General features: G+C 41.1%; 1 protein-coding gene across 1 annotated transcript in view; it reads left to right on the forward strand.

Annotated features, from left to right (window-relative positions):
- LOC136674116 (anoctamin-1-like) overlaps nucleotides 1–20,056 on the forward strand; it is a 307,702-nt gene that overhangs the window by 104,093 nt on the left and 183,553 nt on the right. The window contains exons 14-15 of the mRNA XM_066649985.1: nucleotides 3,763–3,845; nucleotides 4,466–4,477. Coding sequence (XP_066506082.1) covers nucleotides 3,763–3,845; nucleotides 4,466–4,477 — 95 coding nt within the window. The remainder of the gene's footprint in view (nucleotides 1–3,762; nucleotides 3,846–4,465; nucleotides 4,478–20,056) is intronic.

Genomic DNA, 20,056 nt, shown 5'->3' on the forward strand with positions numbered 1-20,056 from the left:
ATCCTGTATTTGGACACAAAAATCTGTTTAATGATTTGAACTGATATGGGGCACGTTTTATTCCATAGTTCTTATTTTAGATTGTTATGATGGATGATTAGTTTGAGACAAACAGAAGCTCAGCAACTCTCCCTCAACTGAAGGGAGAGGCAGATACTCCATGGCTCCTAAACCAAGAACTTCCTTCTCACTGGTCATCACGTTTTTTAGCCAATCAGCAGCCAGATTTAGCTGTCTATTATTTAGTGCCGCAGCCAATGGAGTCACAGTCCCTCCTGCAGGGATTTGTTTTGCAGCGAAGCTGAGAGCGACATGTCAGTGCTAAAACACTGGAATTACAGCTCTGCTTTTAGATAGAACTAATAGCACTGTGTTTCTGAGAAACTACATTTAATTTCTATACATATAGCCTTATTCATATTATTATAGAAATTACCTCACATCACAAACATACAGTAAACTTTCCAAGCTGTGCCTATACATTGCTCCCAATAAGAACATACTTGTTTATATTCACTAATGAGAACATAAATGAGAAAAGGTGTGTCTTTTCACTCAGCACATGTCAAATAAACCGTCCAAATATAAATATGTATTTTAAGATGGCAGGCAGCGCAACTGCTCAATGTAGAAAAACACTGCATAAAATCGGACAAACTTCTTTTTGCACAACTTCATTTTAAATAGAGAATGCCAGACATGTTAAAGGTTTAACATATTCTTACAAATAAAAACATGTTTTTGTTGCAAGAGCTGAGGTTTTCAAACTGAAACATAAACAAAAGAAAAGGTGAAAATGGGCTAAAAGAGCTGTGTATCTGTTGCCCTAAAGAGAGACTTAAACATTCTTCTCCGTTATTCCTCTGTCTCAAAAGAAATCTTTAGAATATATTAAAAAGCATATCATAAACTGAGCTTATAGTAAATAAATTAAATGCTAAAAAGTAATTAACAGCTAAACAGACCCAATAGATTTTAGTCTTTCTTTAAAGTGGTCTTTAGAAGGTTTATAAAATTTGAGTGCATACTTAGAAAGACCACCAAACTTAAAAAAAACACTGCTTCTCCTCAATTCCGATCTGTCACTAAGTATGTGGCCAAACGACATGCTGTGTGCAAGATGGGGCATCTAGCAAGCAACCACCACATCAGTGTCACTGCAGCACTGAGAATGATCCACCTCCCAAATCATACCTGCCCTGTGGTGGTCCTGTGTTTGAAGAACAAACTAAAAGGGGGAAAATAAAATATACAGAGCAACAAATGGACTATAATCTGTAATTATAAAACTCCAAAGTGCTCCTGTATAGTCAGTGGACAATGAGTATAGAAACAAGGAAATGTCAGCTAACATGTGGGCCCAATGTGGACAGAACTTTTCTCTAGAGAGGAAATCCTGGAGCTTGTTCTTAGTCTTCTCATTTCAAGGCTTGATTACTGCAACTCCCTTCTGGCTGGTCTTTGTACCATTCTGGCTTTGGTCTGTTTACCATTGTCGCTCCTGCCAATGATCCAGAATGTGGCAGCACAACATATGTTCAAATTCAGCCATGTAATTTAGCAATGCTGTGAGAGGCAGTAGTGTTTTAGCTTTGACTGTTTCCTTAATCTATGATCACATACCCTGGTCATTTTATGACTATGTTAGGGTGACTAGACTGCCTCTTTTTGATGGACATGTCTTCTTTTCGGGACCTAAAAAATGCATCCGACCAGGATTTCTAAATCTCCAAACTATATGTGTTTTTGCCATCCACAGTCTTCCCCCATCCCAATTCTTACAATAAGCCTTAATCCCTTTCTTGAAGTGTGCACTTTGATCATGTGTTGTAGGTGAGCAAAAGGAGAAAAAAATGTGACAGAAAAGGGCCACACTTTGCCGCGAACCTTCTTGTGCGTACATAAATTTAAGCCGAGCTGTGCTTCATATCACAGTGTTTTACTGGAGCCTCGAACAGAAATGTGTTGAAAGTTGTTAAGGTAATTTATCATAGTCTCTTCTTTGTATTTGGAAGCATTTCTGTGTCACACAAGCCTTCCTGCTCTGTATTTTACAAAATTGAAAGTCGTCACTTCTGTCCCTATAATGACATAAATACATGGACACACCTGACCGTTACTGACTTTCTGACGAGTTAATCAAGTTACATCTGCACAGTTTTTATTTTGTTTGTTTAACATTAACTTTAGAAGAAAACAGACCAACTCTCCTGATCATTTGAATGATAGCTATAACATACAGCACGTTTTATCAGCCAGACCTTATAAAATAAGTATTTTTATATAATTGCTGGATCCCAGCGATGCTCTGATCATTTGATAAAATGTGGTGCTTGCTTTTAGTAACGCTTAAAAAAAACACAGCTCAAAGTAAACTCGTCAGTTTCTGTCATGATCATGAGTTTTCTGGTGTTTACAAGTTGCTTTAATACAGAACAGAAAATAACAGAAAATAAACTGTGAATAAAACATAAAGAAATTATAAAAATATTATTTTATTATTTTTGATTAGGGCCAAATGTTGAATGGAAAGCAGTCTGTCCAAAAAAGGCATTTGTTATTTATCTTGTTAATGAGTATCTGTTTATGTATTAAATTTCAGCAGTATAGTTGCATGGTTAGGGAAGCATTTGTCCTACCAACATGGTCACCCTTACTAAGTACAGTAAATGTCCTACAGATTGCTTCTTTAATGAACTGAGGGAGGAGGACAGCACATCTCCTTCACTCTCACCTGCCCCCAAGTTTTCCTGCCAGTCGTGGGGATCAAACTTGCAGTCCCAGGCCCGCTTCTCTAACCATTAGGCCACGGCAGCCCTGTGGACCAACCCCTCCATAATTGATGACAATGTTCAAAATTTAATCCATACCAAGAGCCCTTTTAACTTCAAGTACTGCTCAGTCTCACACACCATACTTAAATATGCATGAGAGACAAGCATCCAAACATTTTTTCTGCCCTAGCACATAGTTGGTTGAACCAACTTCCCCAGGGTGTCTAAAGAGCAGAGTCAGCTGTCTGAAGATCCCTCTCTTTCAGAGTGACTTAAATCAGCATTAACTAGCAATTATTAAAAGCTTAAGGTTGTGTTTACTTGATTGATTGATTTAGACTAAGTATTGTATTTGAGCATTGTGTATCTATATATAAATACTGATTTTGTATTGGGCATCATCTAAGTTTGAGGTGTTTTCTATCCTGTATAAACTAGTTAAGCATATTTTCAGAATTGCTTTGCATAATGTCAAAGTAATTTTGTAAGTAGCTCTGCTAATTGCCAAAAATATAAATGTAAATTTCAACACTAAAGGGCAGAACTCAAGAGTCAAGGGTGTGGTTACTGTAGTGAGTGGACACCAGTACAAAGTGAATGGATTAGACTTTATCTATAATATATACAAATGCTTTAGGATCCTGTGCAAGATGAGAAGAATATATTTCTTTATTTCTGGATAATCTCAAATGTATTAATGCAGATAATGGTTATGTCCCTACTTTGCTGTTCAAATAAGGGCTTTGTAAATAACTTTAACCTGCAGGTGTAGCCTCAGAGCTATAGATGTGGCATATTGCACCAAAATTGTAATTAGTAATAATTTAATTTAAAACATGAATGTATGAGATTTTAGGTTCAGCAGTGCTAGTTTTAGATCAAAGTGTTAGCCGTTGTAAGTGTTTAGATATTAAGCTGATAGCACAATCTTTCCAAGCCTTCCTGTTATTGTGCTTTAATTTGAGTCATTATTTTGCTTTATTTTCAGCTGCTTTCTTTATGGAAAACTGGAAGCGGAGGCAGATGCGTCTGAACTATGAATGGGATCTCACTGGCTTTGAGGAGGAGGAGGTGAGGAAGAAATTATATAGGTTCTTACTTTTTTATCACATTAAAGGCAACGTTCACGGTTTTAATAAAAAAAACAAACAAACAAACAAACAAACAAAAAAAAAAAAACACATTTTATATATTTCTGAGGATGTTTTCACGCCAATCTGTTTGCATGCTCAAAACTGGTCTAATGTCTTTCGGAAGTCCCAGTGGGTAATATTGACTTATTTTTGCTTTAGATGGAACTGATTAAATTCAGGATACTGCAAAGTACATCAAAATAAACAAACTACTAAAGTACTACAAAACCAAACAACTCGAGTAACAAATCAGTTTCTGTGTTAATTCAAACAGTGAATAAAATCTTACAGAGAAGTTAAACTTCACTCACATACAAACAACAGTCATTTTTTCACCCTTAAACCATTCCTCATTAAAAGATGTGGATCTTCTATACCTAAACAAACAGCGTCTCCCCACAATTGTATACGTTGCCTTTAAGTGGTGAACATATGCATGAATTTTGAATCAAGCTAATAATCAACCATTATCATATTTAGCCATTATACATAAAAACATATTATAATTTCTTCTAATTGATAATTTTGTGATACTTTCTCCCACATCGGCCCATGTAGGATTCACAGAAGGTTTGTCATGTTTTAATATTAATAGCTCTACATTGATCTGCTTTCAAACATTTCTCTTTCTCTTGCATTTAATGACCCATTCAAACCTTGAAGCTCTTTTTCTTAAAAATACTTTCTTTCACTTTCTCTCTCTGAGAATACTCTATACTCTGAATATACTCTAATGCAGGGGTTCTCAGCCTTACTCTACGTAAGGCCTACCTGTTTATAACTAGGAAATGTAAAGTGTAAAGATGTTAAACAAGTAGAAACTTGAGATTTGAATGATTTCACTACACTAGAATTGCTAAGTGCTGTTCATAGCACAGCAGTGAATTCCTCCTTTTACTCGGCTTGCACCCAGGCTAGAAGGTTTCACAAAGAATTTTACAAGTCTTGAGGATGGGTCTGCTTTAAGGGTGCTTTAAGGCCCACTATTAGTCCATGGGCCACAGGTTGAGAAACCCTAATACAATAATACACCCTCTCTGCCGATGACACCTGCCTATCACACACAAATGCTGTCTGTCCCAGTGACAGAGTTCAACTGTGCCAAATTAGGGTCCCACAAAGGAAACAGTTCCTAACTTTTTGAAGTTATGATGTACATAATTATGTACAAATTATCAATAATTATAACATAATAATAAAGGTCCAGAAGTGTTAGGACAGTGAAACATTTTGTGTCATTTAGCCTCTGTCCACTATGCAGTCCATATGAAAGGTGTTAGCGGGAAAAATACATTGGGTTTTTCTATAACTGGTGAAATAGCTTGAGGTTTTCCCACTCAACATAATTAGAGAAAATTTTATTTAGGTGATTCCCAGGCAGTATTTAAGCACATTACCCATACTGGCCTGTAGATGTCATACACTATTATCTCCCCAAACCTATTGCCCATACTGGCCTGTAGATGTCATACACTATTATCTCCCCAAACCTAGCACAGTACTGGTGCTGGAATTTGATTTGCTATATTCCAATGGAAACTGACTGTCATATAGCACTTTATTTTGAACTTGATCTTAAATACAAACACGCTGTTTAAGTACCTGCCAACTGACATCTTTATACCAGAGTGCCACTGGAAATGTGCTTCAATTTCCATGCCACTCCAAAAACACTGGGGACTGAAATGGTCTAGGTTTTGCTGTCATCTAGAATCTAGAGTGGGCACAACACACTTAGATGCATCTAGCTCCATGAAGCTGTTCTGAAAGCTGTAGCTGCACTTTAATAAAAATCAATACCTTGAATATATTTGTGTAATCATTCCTCCTATTCAGTCTTCAATTTTTTGTTTTTTGTTTTCAAATGGTGCCCTGATGTAATGTATAATAATATATAATAATGTTGGGTGGCAATATCTTGAGATATTTAAGTTGAGAATAAAATCTCAAGAAATTTCACAGATAGTTTCAGTTTTTTTTTCTTTCCCTCCATTCTCATTTTTTAAATTATCATAGATAATTGGTTCAAGACTCAATGGTTTGAGTCTTAACTCACTGGACGATCCTTCAATGTGTCATGGCTTGGACAAACATCAGCGCGACACCACCTCACCACAGGTGTGCCCCAAGGCTCAGTTCTGGGACCCCTCCTCTTTGCCTTGTACACCACCTTTCTAGGCCCAATCATACATTCGCACGACTTCTCTTATCACTGCTATGCAGATGACACACAGCTCTATTTATCCTTTCCTCCAGGAGACACTTCAGTGGCAACTCGAATCTCTGACTGTCTCTCTGACATATCTACATGGATGAAGGAACATCACCTCCAATTGAATTTATCCAAAACTGAACTATTGGTCCTCCCAGCCAAGCAAGCTATTCTCCACAACATCAGCATCAAGCTAGAGTCCCTATCAGTGGCTCCCACCAAGGTTGTAAGAAACCTAGGTGTCATGGTTGATGACCAGCTGAACTTCGCAGATCACGTTACCACTGTAGCTCGATTGTGCCGCTTCTCCCTATTCAACATAAGGAAGATTAGGCCATACCTAACTGAACATACAACACAGCTCCTTGTTCAGACATTAGTAATCTCCTGTCTAGACTATTGCAACGCCCTCCTGACAGGTCTTCCGGCCTGTGCTGTGAGACCGCTACAGATGATCCAGAATGCTGCAGCATGCCTGGTCTTCAACCAGCCAAACGTCCCTATAAGTTGAGCTGCATTGGCTACCCTTAGCTGCTCACATCAAATTTAAATCACTAATGATGGCCTTCAGAGTATTCACTGGTTCTGCTCCCATCTACCTCAATAGACTCTTAAAACCATACATTAGCGCCCGCCCTCTCCGTTCCTCAAAGGAGCGCCAACTAACAGGTCAGTTGAGGCTATTCTCATCTCTGGTACCACGCTGGTGGAACGAGCTTCCAAGCACTATCAGAGCAACAGGAACCCTCTATGCATTCAAGAAATCTTTGAAAACCCAGCTCTTCTGAAGTATCTTTTGCACTGAATGTCTTTCTTTAATGCACTTATTACTTCCTGGCATATTGCACTTAATGTAAGGTATTTTGTATAATTTGTGCTGTAGTTCGAATGTTAGATCCTCTTTTGTAAGTCGCTTTGGATAAAAGCGTCTGCCAAATGTATAAATGTAAATGTAAATGTCAACAGTTGGGATAAAAAAATCACTAAGTTGGCCTTACTGAGCAGTGGTTTGGACCTGGATGTGACGTTTCACAAGGTCAATACGTTACAACTTAACAAGCGGATACAATTCACAATACTGGGGGCAGCCATGGCCTGGTGGTTAGGGCACTGGGCTTGTAACCGGAATGTTACTGGTTTGATCCCCAGAGCTAGCAGGTCATGACAGAAGTGCACTTGAGCAAAGCACCTAACCCACAGTGCCGTGGCTAGGGCTGCCCACTGCTTGTGTGCTAACTGCCCCCTAGTGTCTGTTTAAATGTGTGTTTCACTGCATGGATTGGGATAAATGCTGAGAACACATTCTTCTGTGTGTAAGCACAGTGGCCAAATAAGTGATTCTAAATATAATTCTAATACACCCAACTACTTATATCAGCAACAACACCATGAATTAATATCTCAGATACACTTCCATTGGCTTTCATGCCAAAACCCTGTCTCCACCATGTCTGGCAGATTAGGGCTGCACAATATTTTGTTTTTGCATTGTCATTCACGATAGTCACATTGCAGGGAGTGTGATGTCACTAGCAATGAGGACGAAGCTGGCCCTACCGGGGATAGACTGGCAATCTGGACTATCAGCCATTTGCCCAGTGGGCCACTCTATGTGTGGGTCACTGAAAGACCTAAGAATGGAATTTGATTCACGTATTTTAATATTAAGTTGTGTATTGGACCACAGTATTCTCAGTGCAAGGTAATTGGTGGGCTTGCTGCCTGCCCTAGCATAATCGTAGTCACAATAACCACAAACTGTAAAAAACAAACAAACAAAACACACACACACTCGCCAACACAATGGAGTAAATCAAAACATCTACAACATGATGCAGAAAGCTGTAGGAAAATGGACAATTTTTTGGCTGTTGGAGGAATAGTATATAAAAGTATATAAAAGTATATAAAAGGAATAGTATATAAAATATTAAAAAAAAGAAAAAAAAAAGAAAATGTAGTGAGAGAGTCTTTACTTTGTTATCTAGCTTTCTACGTTTTCCAGCTCGTTCAGTCTGCTGTGTGGGTAGAGACTCTCAGCTCCATCTCAAATACCACCTACACTCTACCTTGGGCAATACTTAAAAATGAAAAAATATTCCAATAAACAATCACGGAATATTAAACAATAAGTTATCTAATAGCTTTATGTCAGATGTATTGCGCACTTTTTTGGTGCAGGTTTTGCCATTTCATGTTTAACATTGTATGCAGTGCACTGAGGATGAAGTAATTTGAGGTGGTGCTATTAGTTTCAGCTCCTCAAAAAAAGGTAAATTCTGCTCTGGCCAATACTTGTAAAATACAAAGGTGAGCAAGATTGGACAGGTGCATGTGACAGGACAGGGTGTTGGACATTGGGCTGGATACTGGACGGGGATCGAGACTGGACAGGCGTAGACAATGGAGACAAGACTGGGGACAGAACGGGACTAGAGACAGAAGGCTGGACAGGAGAAGGTGACAGAACAGGGGACAGGACAGTGGACCGGAAGGGGGACAAGACAGGTGACTGAACATTAGACTGGACACTGGGTGGATACAGGGACTGGACATGATTAAAGACTGGGGACTGGAATGGAGACAGAACAGGTGACAGGACTGGGTACTGGGACTGGACTTGAAACAGGACAGGTGACTGGACTGAGGCTGGGTGCTGGGACTGGACTGGAGGAGAGACAGGTAACGAGACAGGAGACAAGACACTGGACTGAAACAGGGACTCGACAGGGGAACAGGAACCAGGACATTTACGGGAACAGACACAAACACAGTGACAGGGATGGGAACAGAGACAAAGGCAGACACAGGTACAGGGACTAGGATAGAGACAGGAACCAGGACAGGCAAAGACAGGGGAACCAAAACAGGGGGGTGCCCAGGACTGGCCAAAGTCTGTGGGGATGTCCGAGAAGCCAGTTTGGGCACAACTCTGGGGATCGGCCCCAAAGCCCTTGGGGCCGACCTACGGACATGAACTGAAGCGGCCGGGGCCACAGTAACGGGTGCAGAAGCGGTGGGGGACGCCGCCTTCGAAGGAGCAGACGCAGCGGGGGACGCCACCTTCTCAGGGACAGCAGCGGCCTTGGTGACTGCCTTCACAGGGACAGGAGAGGCCTGGGTGGTCGCCTTCACAGGGACAGGAGAGGCCTGGGTGGTCGCCTTCACAGGGACAGGAGAGGCCTGGGTGGTCGCCTTCACAGGGACAGGAGAGGCCTGGGTGGTCGCCTTCACAGGGACAGGAGAGGCCTGGGTGGTCGCCTTCACAGGGACAGGAGCGGCGGAGGATGCCGCCTTCTCTGGAGCAGGTGCGGCAGACGCCGCCTTCTCTGGAGCAGGTGCGGCAGACGCCGCCTTCTCTGGAGCAGGTGCGGCAGACGCCGCCTTCTCTGAAGCAGGAGCGGCTGAAAAAGCCGCCTTCACAGGGACAGGAGCTGCCTGGGTGACCGCCTTCACAGGCACAGGAGCAGCCTGGGTGACCGCCTTCACAGGCACAGGAGCGGCCTGGGTGTCCGCCATCACAGAGACAGGAGCGGCTGTGGAAGCCGCCTTCGCAGGGACAGGAGCGGCTGTGGAAGCCGTCTTCGCAGGGACAGGAGCAGCTGTGGAAGCCGCCCTCTCAGGGACAGGAGCGGCAGGGTTCGCCGCCATCTCAGGAACAGGAGCGGAGACGTCCACAGAGGCAGGGGCTTGTGCTGGAGTTATTGCGGGTTTAGGGGGACTGATGGGTGCACTCTTGAGGGACTTCTTCAACCATAGTTCCCCCAGAGATGCACCCCTGTTAGCCTCACCTCCCATGTCCAGCAGTTTGAGCCTAACAGCCCCTACCCTCAACCCCCCCAAAAAATTTCCCTGGACCTGAGGGGGTAATCCTCGGGAGCAGAACGGGAGAATCTTTCGTTGAAGAGCTCTATAAATGTCTCTATGGTAAGATCCTGGGCCTTTTGCTTAATTAATTTCCTGCCCACCGTAACGCCTCTCCTCTAAGGAGAGATTTAACAAACATGACCTGGATAAATTCAGGAGGAGTAAGACAGGTCAAATATTCAAAATAATTTTTAACAAATTATACTGCAGTATAAACCCCTTACAGTTGGGACCTACTTCAAATTCCGCAGGAAGGATTGCAAAATAGCAGGTTGATCACCCACCCTTATGGCCAGTAATTCCTCTGCTATTTCTTTCACCGGCTTTATCCGGTGACATGGCCGTGTTAGCTGCGTCCTTTAGTTGGTCGGTCATTCTGTCAGGAATCGTGGAGGGCGGACTGATGGAGGCGGACGCACACGCAAAAAAAACCAGATACTTTATTAAGAAAAGACTATAACAAAACAAAGAGACTTTAACAGAAAAGCAACACACAGGGAGCTAACAGAGACAGACAAAGGGAGCTAAGCAGACTAAACTAAAATACAAAGAGCTGGACAGACTAAACCTAAAACGGAGAACTATAGCAAATGGGAAAGACAGACTAAAGACCTAGACAGAGATATTTGACAGATACCTAGACAGAGATACTTCACTAAGACCTAGAAAGCTAAATAAACACAGATAGCTAAAGCTAAACATAAACACAGTGCTAAATCAGAAACTAAACACAGAGGGCTAGAACAATCAAGACAGACAGACTTAATAACATGACAAAGGAAACAACTGAGACAGACAGACCGGACTGGGTAACATGACACAGCAACATTGGAAGATGAACATGACTAGAGGAATGAAATGAATGACCGACAAACAAGAAGTGAGACAAGGGAACTTAAATACATAACACAGACGAGACACACCTGAGACAGATAACGAGGAGGATGGACAAGTAGGCGGAACCAAGGCAGGACATGGGCGGAGACATGGACAATAACAAACAGAGCCATGTGCTGAGAGAGCACATGGCGGGGAAAACAGACATGACAGGACAAGGGCGTGACAGACATACTTTTTTTAATGAAAACAAGCCGAAAAAATTGACTACTTTGACTGTAGCATGTGTTTCTTCTGTGTTTGGGACAGTTAGGCTCAGAGAATGTTTCCAAATCAAATTGATGTGTGGAGTCTTAAGTTAAATTTTTTGATGCTGTGCTGTACTGTGCTATGTTACAAGGGTTATCCAAAATGCTCCCAAGCTCATTTGGTAGGAGTTTATAATGACACGCCATCTTGTGGCTCAAAGGTCACCTGCTTCAAAAATATTGTCCTACACTGACAGATTTCCTGGATTTGTGGTGTATACTAGCGAGCACTCTGTGCTTGATTAGGTTTGACTCATGATCAGTAGGTTGTGTGATTGATTGCTTCTCACTGTGCTTTTTATGTGCTCTTAAGCTACTAAGTAAAGAGTTGTATTTTGTAGAAAAGTCAGTTATATTTAATTATTAACTAATTAGTTAATTCATTTTGTTAAGCCCCACGGTTGGGAGCCACCATGTTTGTAGTGTTTGTACCTGTCCAATTTCAGCTTAGACAAGGAGGCCATCATGTTGGGTGACAAACAAATAATATAGTGGAAGATGCCGGGCTTTCTGGAGCTTCTCGCAGACACAACCTTGTAGCAACATTGAAGGAGCCATCTGCCGTTCCTCTTCATTCCCTGGGTTTTGCTCAGAGACACATCCTTAGCAGGTGACAATTCTGATGGAGAAGGGGTCCTTCTCCATCACTGACCTATTTTCTTAGGCGAGCCAAGGCCCATGCACATATCTCTTTGGCAGCAGGTTGGGTTTGAAGCTCTTGTTCCGTCGCTTTCATGGTTCAGAGATCTGAGCTTTTTAATATTGCTTATAGAAATAAAACTTCTGCTGGACTTTCTGGCTCTCTTAGCTGAACTTCCTGACTGGAAGCAAATTCACCCTTGCTTGAATTTCCATTTCTCCTTCATTCCATTTCTGCCTTTCACTCTTTTCATCTCTCTTTATCTACATTCCAAGAGCTATATCTAACTAAGAACTGGCTGCAAAAACTGACTGAACTACTTCAAAGACTGCATGAATGCTTTTCTTTATGACTAAGACTTCATGGCTGACTAAGACTGACTGCCTAAAATGTTTCAGCACCAATAGTTTAAAACCGGGCCATAGGACCCATGCCTTGAAGGCCTGATAGGTCCACAGGGATTGAGTTGAAACCTCTCTTGCCTTGTTCTAATTCTGATTGGATGTTTTTTTAGACTAGAACTTCCCTTAAGTAGTGACATCACATATAATTTACAACATTTGACAAGAGAAAGACTTTAGGAGAATGAATCCTGGAATCTTTCTCTTGAATGAGTATCCATTTCTGTTGAATGATTTCTGAATCATGCTTTTGCAATTCTTATCAAACTGTATTGCTTACACAATCTTATTACTCATGAGTCTCCCACATGAGCATAGTTGTTTCCAGATAGCCTAGAGTTAGCTGACTACATATGAGAGAGGTGAATTAAGATGCAATATAAAAGATTCTATGCTAACTCAAAGTAATATCATGCAGACAAAACCATGTTTTGCAAAATTCTTAGCCAAATAACACACATATCTAGCAAATAACTAATATATGAAGATGCTAGTGATTCATGATTAAAGTCAAAGTTTATCATTATAATCCATCCATCCATCCATTATCTGTAACCGCTTATCCAATTTAGGGTCGTGGGGGGTCCAGAGCCTACCTGGAATCATCGGGCGCAAGGCGGGAATACACCCTGGAGGGGACGCCAGTCCTTCACAGGGCAACACAGACACACACACATTCACTCACACCTACGGACACTTTCGAGTCGTCAATCCACCTGCAACGTGTGTTTTTAGACTGTGGGAGGAAACCGGAGCACCCGGAGGAAACCCACGTGGACACGGGGAGAACACACCAACTCCTCACAGACAGTCACCCGGAGTGGGAATCGAACCCACAACCTCCAGGCCCCTGGAGCTGTGTGACTGCGACACTACCTTCTGCGCCACCATGCTGCCCTTATCATTATAATATATCATTATAATTCACTTTTTGTTTGCACAATCAGAAAACCTTTACGGAAAACCTTTAAACTTGACACAGGAGCTGATGCAAACATGCTTCCCATGCATTTTATCAGCAGTTAGCAGGTCCAGTTCAGTTGCGGCCCACAGAGACTGTTGATTGCTTTTGGTTATACCCGCCTGCTTGTAAATGGTTTTGTGTCTTAGAATGCAGAATGACCAAATGCATAGCTATACATGACTTTCATGTAACCAGACATGCAGACAAACCAATTCTGGGTGTAGATGCATGTGAGGAGCTTCATTTGTTGAAGAGGACTGAAGTACTCAAAGCCAAGTCCCTACAGACAGGACCACTTCAAGCTACCAAAGAGGAGCTACTACGGAGATATGCAGAAATCTTCCCAGGACTAGATGAAGTCCTCTGCATAGTCCTCAGTCTATGTGGTCCATCCCATATACATTGACCCAAAGGTCACACCAGTGATTTGTGCATGCAGAAACATGCCCCTCTCTAATATGGACCCATTAGAAAAGACACTGAAATTATTACAAGAAAGAAAATTGATAACACCTGTCAGTGAAGCAACTGAATGGGTTATAGTCTTGTCACTACCAAGAAGAAAAATGGTACTCTTAGGATGTGCTTTGGCCCATGCAACCTGAATCAGCAGTAAAACGCCAGCACTACTCCATTCCTACTCCTGAAGATGTGCTCAGCAAATTAGCTGGAAAGTCCATCTTCTCCATCCTAGATGAAAAGGATATATACTGGCAGATGAGCCTTCGTCAAAGCTCTGCACTTCCTCAGGCCTCTGTTTGGGATCAAGTCTTCCAGCTAAGTATTTCAGAAAAAGAACTGAGAGACCTTCAGTGACATGCCAGATGTACACATCATTATTGATGACATGATAATTGCAGCATCATCAGAGCATGGGCACAATGTAATCCTAATGGTAATGGAGAGAGCAAAAATGGCAAATATGAAGTTCAACAGAGACAAAATTCAGTTTAAATTTGACACAGTGAAATATATGGGGCATGTCATCACAGCAGCTGGTCAGAGAGCAGATGATGCCAAGATCAAAGCAATTGTTGACATGCCAACCCCAGAAGGCAAAGAAAGTCTCCAATGTCCAATGTCTCCAATGTGTGCTCCACAAGAAGAACATAACACTCGATGCTTGCGTTCAGCTGTGCAGAGCTGCTGTGCTGTCACTGGAGAATGCTAAAACCATCTTTGGACCCAATATGGAGGAGGTACACACAGTGAAAAGACCAGTGCTCCACAGACAGATGGTGGAGTCAGTGGACTGCAGGTTTTGTGGCAAATTGCATGAGAAAAGCAAACAGAAATGTCCGACATGCAATAAGAAGTGCAAAAAGTGTGGTAGAGAGAATCATTTTGCAGCTAAATGTAAAGCCAGTCAGATGCCAAAAGGGAAGGAAAAGAGAAACATGTGCACAAAGACTGAAACCACAAAGAGAGTACTAGTAATGTACAACAAAAGCTAATTTAAACCTCTGTGGAGATGCAAACTGAAAATGCAGTATGGTGCCCCTAATCAGGAAAATAGCTAGTGAGGGCATGCAGTTGATAAAAGTGCACTACAAGTATATTATGGCAATTGACGGCATAGTCATAGCAGTACCAGAGACAGCCAAAAATGGATCAGTGGACAATAGTCCAGATAAAAGCAGGAGTATGCTGACATGTTCATGGGTTCATGGGCTGAAACCACTGAAAGCCAAACCTACAGCTCAGAAGAATAATCGCACCAGTAGAATGCAGCACAAATGGTTGTTGCCCAAAAACAGACCGGGGAGTATTGATCCAAGACCCTTGAATATGGCACTGAAGTGCAGTCACTTCCCATTCCAGATCATTGAGGACATTCTTCCTGATCTGTCTAAAGCTAAAGTGTTTACAGTATGCAATGTCAAAAGTGGGTTCTGGCATGTCAAATTAAAGAATCAAGCTACCTGACTACCTTTGCTACACCATTTGGACAATATTGATGGTTGAGGCTTCCCATGGGAGTCAGTCCAGCACCAGGGGTCTTTTAGCGTAAGCTCACACAGGTGCTGGAGGATCTGTCGGGTCTGTACATCATTGCAGACTATGTGCTGATCACAGGGCAAGGTGAAACACAAGACATGGCACAGAAAGATCATGATGAAAAGGTTAGACTGTTTCTGACTAGATGTAGGCAAAAGAACATCAGCTGATAATCTAAGAGTAGATCCAGAAAAGGTGCATGCTACTGAACAAATGCCAAAACTGACCGATGGCAAAGCAGTTCAGAGGCTGTTTTGTCTGGCCAAATTTTGTCCACACCTCTCTGACCACTGTCAGGCAGCTGACAAACAAAGGCTGTGAGTGAAAGTGAACAGACCAGCTCAACCAGGCATTTCTCAAACTGAAAGAGATTATTATGAACACACTGGTGCTGAAGTCCAGCTGAAGAACTGACTGTGCGGTGTGATGCCTCAGAAGCATAAGCCCATAGCATTCACAGGCAGAGCACTCACACAAACTGAAAAGGGCTATACCCAAATAGTGAAAGAATTCTTAGCAGTGGTTTTTAGTTTCAGTATACTGATGGATGCTTACCTGTACAGAGTGACCACAAACCTTTAGAGAACAGAGTGAGGAAACAACTAGAGTGCCCCCAAAAGACTGCAAAGAATGATCATTCGTATTCAGAAATATGATCATCACGTTGCATACCTACCAGAAAAATACATGGTGCTACCAGACACTTTCCAATGTCGAGCCTATCTTCCAGAGTGTTCTCCCTATGGCTCTGAAGTTGAAATAGAGAATATTAATACGTTACAGCATTTACCCATCTCAGCAGCCAGCCTCAGTTCAATCGGGTCTGCAACAACAGAGGATTCAATGTTGCAGACTCTCATTGAAACTATTTAAAAATAATGGCCAAGTGACAAGAAAAAAAGGGCACCAAACAAAATTAGGCCATATTTCTCATTCCAGGAGGAATTGATCCATCAATATAGAATAGTGTTTTGGGGTGAAAATGTTGTCATAACAGATGCACCAAAGAGAGACCTAATGCGCCCCCCGCATTTCACCTATTTTGGGGTGGAAGGAGAGCCAGATAGTGCTTATAATAGCCAGATCAAGACATATGTAACCAAAAGCGACATCTGCAGGTCAGTGGAATATAAGCAAAAAAATAAATAAATAAACAACGCACCAGAACACCAGAAGCCTGCTAAGGCCTAAAGGGGAACAGACACAGCAGAGATTGAAATGTAAGCAACAACATTTTCATATTCTTATGATAATAACATGATAAATACGGCTGCTCTTATTGGAGGATTATGACTTGCTAATGCTCATTTTAGTCAAATAATGAAATGCACATGGCTGTGTTTTTGCACTGAGCGCAGAGCTCCAAGACGGCACAGTCACGCATTACAGCTGCCTGAGGAGGAATGGCTTGTAGTAATGTGTAGGTGCTCTGTGCTGCTTTCAAGTAGTCATCTGACATTCATATGTATAAAGAAACAATTAAAATATCATCAAGCTGTAACAACCAGTGTATCTCAAACACCCATGTCTACAAAGTCCAGAGCTCTAAAGAAAACTTCACAATGTGTTTTTTCAGTGTGTTTACTATATATCAGCACCTATGGTTTTTGGAAAATCCATGTTTAGAGTTCAGTTAAACAAAAAAGCAGATGAATGACATACATACTTCTTTCACATTATTGTTGCTGGTGGCGGATGCTGGTCTTTCAAGGAGGGGAAGCTCAATTTCGGCCTACATCATAAAATGTGTCGGTTTATTTATACGTAAATTCTACCCTCCGTTCCTTTTCAAGAAAATGATCTATGACCCTGTACCAACAAGGCGTCTTTTCCAGGGACTTGACTAGTGCCCTCTCAATGGCCAGCAGAGCTAGGCTGCTTAAACGGCCTTGGCCCATGTGAAGTGTATCCGCCTGTGAGTGTTTTGTGATGGTGGAGGGGCTCAGCAGCACCCACTGGACAGAAACTGCAATAGAAGTCAGAAAGAGTGATAGAAGTCAGTCTCCAAACACAAGCAGCTACAAAAAAACCCAACAGAAATAGAAGCTCGATTTGTCACTAGTCATTTTTAACAAAGAAAATGCCGCTAAGAGGTTTAAGAAAATCTCCGGTTCAACTCAGAACAGAATGAAAATGTAATGCTCCCACGGATCTTTACACCAAAGGATCGCTGATTCGCTCATTTTGCTGTCAATCAAAAAGGGATTCAGCCTCAGACAGATCATCCAATCATCATGCAAAAGCTGAGCGTCTGGGCCAGCCGAGGCCAGCCCACTGCCCCATAGACCCCCAGAGACGCTGAGCGTCCGATGGGCGGGACAAAGCCCAGCATTTATCCAATGACTCTTGTTTCGCTGCACTTCACTGCTTCACTATTGAAGCATCCACACTGTTTAAAGCACCGTGAAGGGAATGATTGAGAGGAAAGCCGCATCTTTACCAGTGATAGGAAGCTGATTCTGAACAAAAGTTGAGCGCATTGTAGTGCATATTTATTCAATGACATGTACACACAACAGTATATATTTGATCACTTATTTTTTGACATTTTAGGGGAAGCTGAGCTTCCCTTGCAGTCTTAGAGCAATCGGTTTGTGCTGAATATTAGCATGTGTAGCTTTTTGAGAACAAATTTTTTTATGTAGGTGGAATTTGTTAAAATATCAGCATGTCAGATGACCTCAGACTCCAGGGGTTTAAAACCATTTGTTTACTGAAAATATGACTTGTAGTGCTTTGGTATACACTCGTTGAAATGAGATTGAGTTTGAAATAAAGCACGTTATTTAATGTATTAAATGCAGATTATTGAAGTTGTGGACCATGTCTTAGACTTGGAAAAGATGGATGTGGTGTATACTAGCTAGCACTCTATGCTTGATTGGGTTGGACTGTCATGATCACTAGGTTGGGTGACTGATTGCTTCTCACTGTGTTTTTAGGTGCTGTTAAGCTACTAAGTAAATAGTTGTACTGCATCCTGGCCTCCGTGAATGATTGTTAGAATTACAAGTAACCCACAGTAGTAATAGAGTATATAGTGAGAACAAAGACCACATTAGGATTACTTTTTACAATCTTTTTTACAATTTTATGTACAATAGATGGTGAAATATATTTAAATCTTGCATCAAATATTTAAAATGTTTTTTTTAATTAATCAAGGATTGTTACATACATTCATCATTACTTGTTACAATAATTGTTTAACAATGTTAACTGAGAAAAAAGAAAGAAAGGAAAAGACAAAGCAAAGATTATCCCCCCACCCTCATCCACAAAGGTCAGGCAAGAATAAAAGGATAAATGCATTCATAAATAGAGATGGTAGTTAACAAATGTAAATGTATTATATAATAAACAAAATGTATGTATATGTATATAAGAAAAGGGAGATATATCACTACTTTGTACAAGCACATCAAGGTCATTAATTACTTCATACATCAATTCTCAATTAATTTCAAAAGTACTAAAAAAGTACTAGAGAAAAGTACTAATTTCAAATAGTTCCACTCAACATAGTCAAATGATTTTTCAGCATCTAGAGAAACTACAAGAACTGTTTCTTTAACACATTTAGCATAATATAGAATATTGTAAAATCTTTGTATATTGTTCGTGCCAGAGTGCTGAGATATAAAGCCAGTTTGGTCCTGAGCCACTATCTTGGGTAGTACTCCAGCCAACATTTTAGCAATTACTTTTGTTAATACAAACCGGATTCCAAAAAAGTTACCATCAATGATGCAGGCTTCTGAACGGAGCGTTGATAACAACTTGGGTTATCTTTGTCCTCTCCGGTCCAGATGACATGGCGTCCCAGTTTTCCATATCTTTGTCCTCTCCGGTCCGGATGACATGGCGTCCCAGTGTTCCATAAAGAACTTCAAATCGTGACTCATCTGACCACAGAACAGTCTTCCATTTTGCCACACTCCATTTTAAAAGACCCCTGGCCCAGTGCAAATGTCTGAGCTTGTGGAGCTTGCTTAGAAATGGCTTCCTCTTTGCACTGTAGAGTTTCAGCTGGCAACGGCGGATGAGCCCATTCTGTTATTTCCTTGACAGTGGCATTCCTGTTTGAGGTGCAGTGATGTTTAAGGGCCCGGAGATCACGAGCATCCAGTAGAGTTTTACAGCCGTGACCCTTACTCACAGCAATTGTTCCAGGTTCTCTGAATATTTTGATGATGTTATGCACGGTTCATGATGATAACTTAAAAGTCTTTGCTATTTTACGCTGGGTAACACCATTCTGGTATTGCTGCACTATCTTTCTGCGCAACAATGATGGAATTGGTGATCCTCTTACCATCTGACACTGACACTCTGAGAAGCTCTTTTTATACCCAATTATGTTGTCAATTGACCTAATTAGTGTTATTTGGTCTTCCAGCTGTTCGTTATATGCTCAATTTCCTTTTTCCAACCACTTATTGCTACTTGTCCCAACTTTTTTGGGATTTGTTGACACTGTGAAATTTTGAATCAACATATTTTTCCTTTAAAATGTTACATTTACTCAGATTAAACTATTGATCTGTCATCTATGTTCTATTACGAATAAAATATTGACATTTGCCATCTCCACATCATTGCATTCAGTTTTTATTCACAATTTGTTTAGTGTCCCACATTTTTTGGAATCCGGTTTGTATTTTGTAATCAGTATTTAACAATGATATAGGTCTATATGAACCACACAGCTGTGCATCTTTCCCTGGTTTCAGGATTACAATAATCAATGCTTGCTCTAGTGTTTCTGGGAGTTATTCATTTTCATACATGTAGTTATACATATCATTGGATCGGTCAATTTGGGCAAAAACTTCTTATAGAAATCTATAGAAAAACCGTCTTTTTCTAGACTTGCAATAGCTTCTTTTATTTCTTCCTGTGTAATGTTCATATCTAATTCC

Source organism: Hoplias malabaricus, chromosome 17 (assembly GCF_029633855.1).
Source record: "Hoplias malabaricus isolate fHopMal1 chromosome 17, fHopMal1.hap1, whole genome shotgun sequence".
Lineage (NCBI taxonomy): Eukaryota > Metazoa > Chordata > Actinopteri > Characiformes > Erythrinidae > Hoplias > Hoplias malabaricus.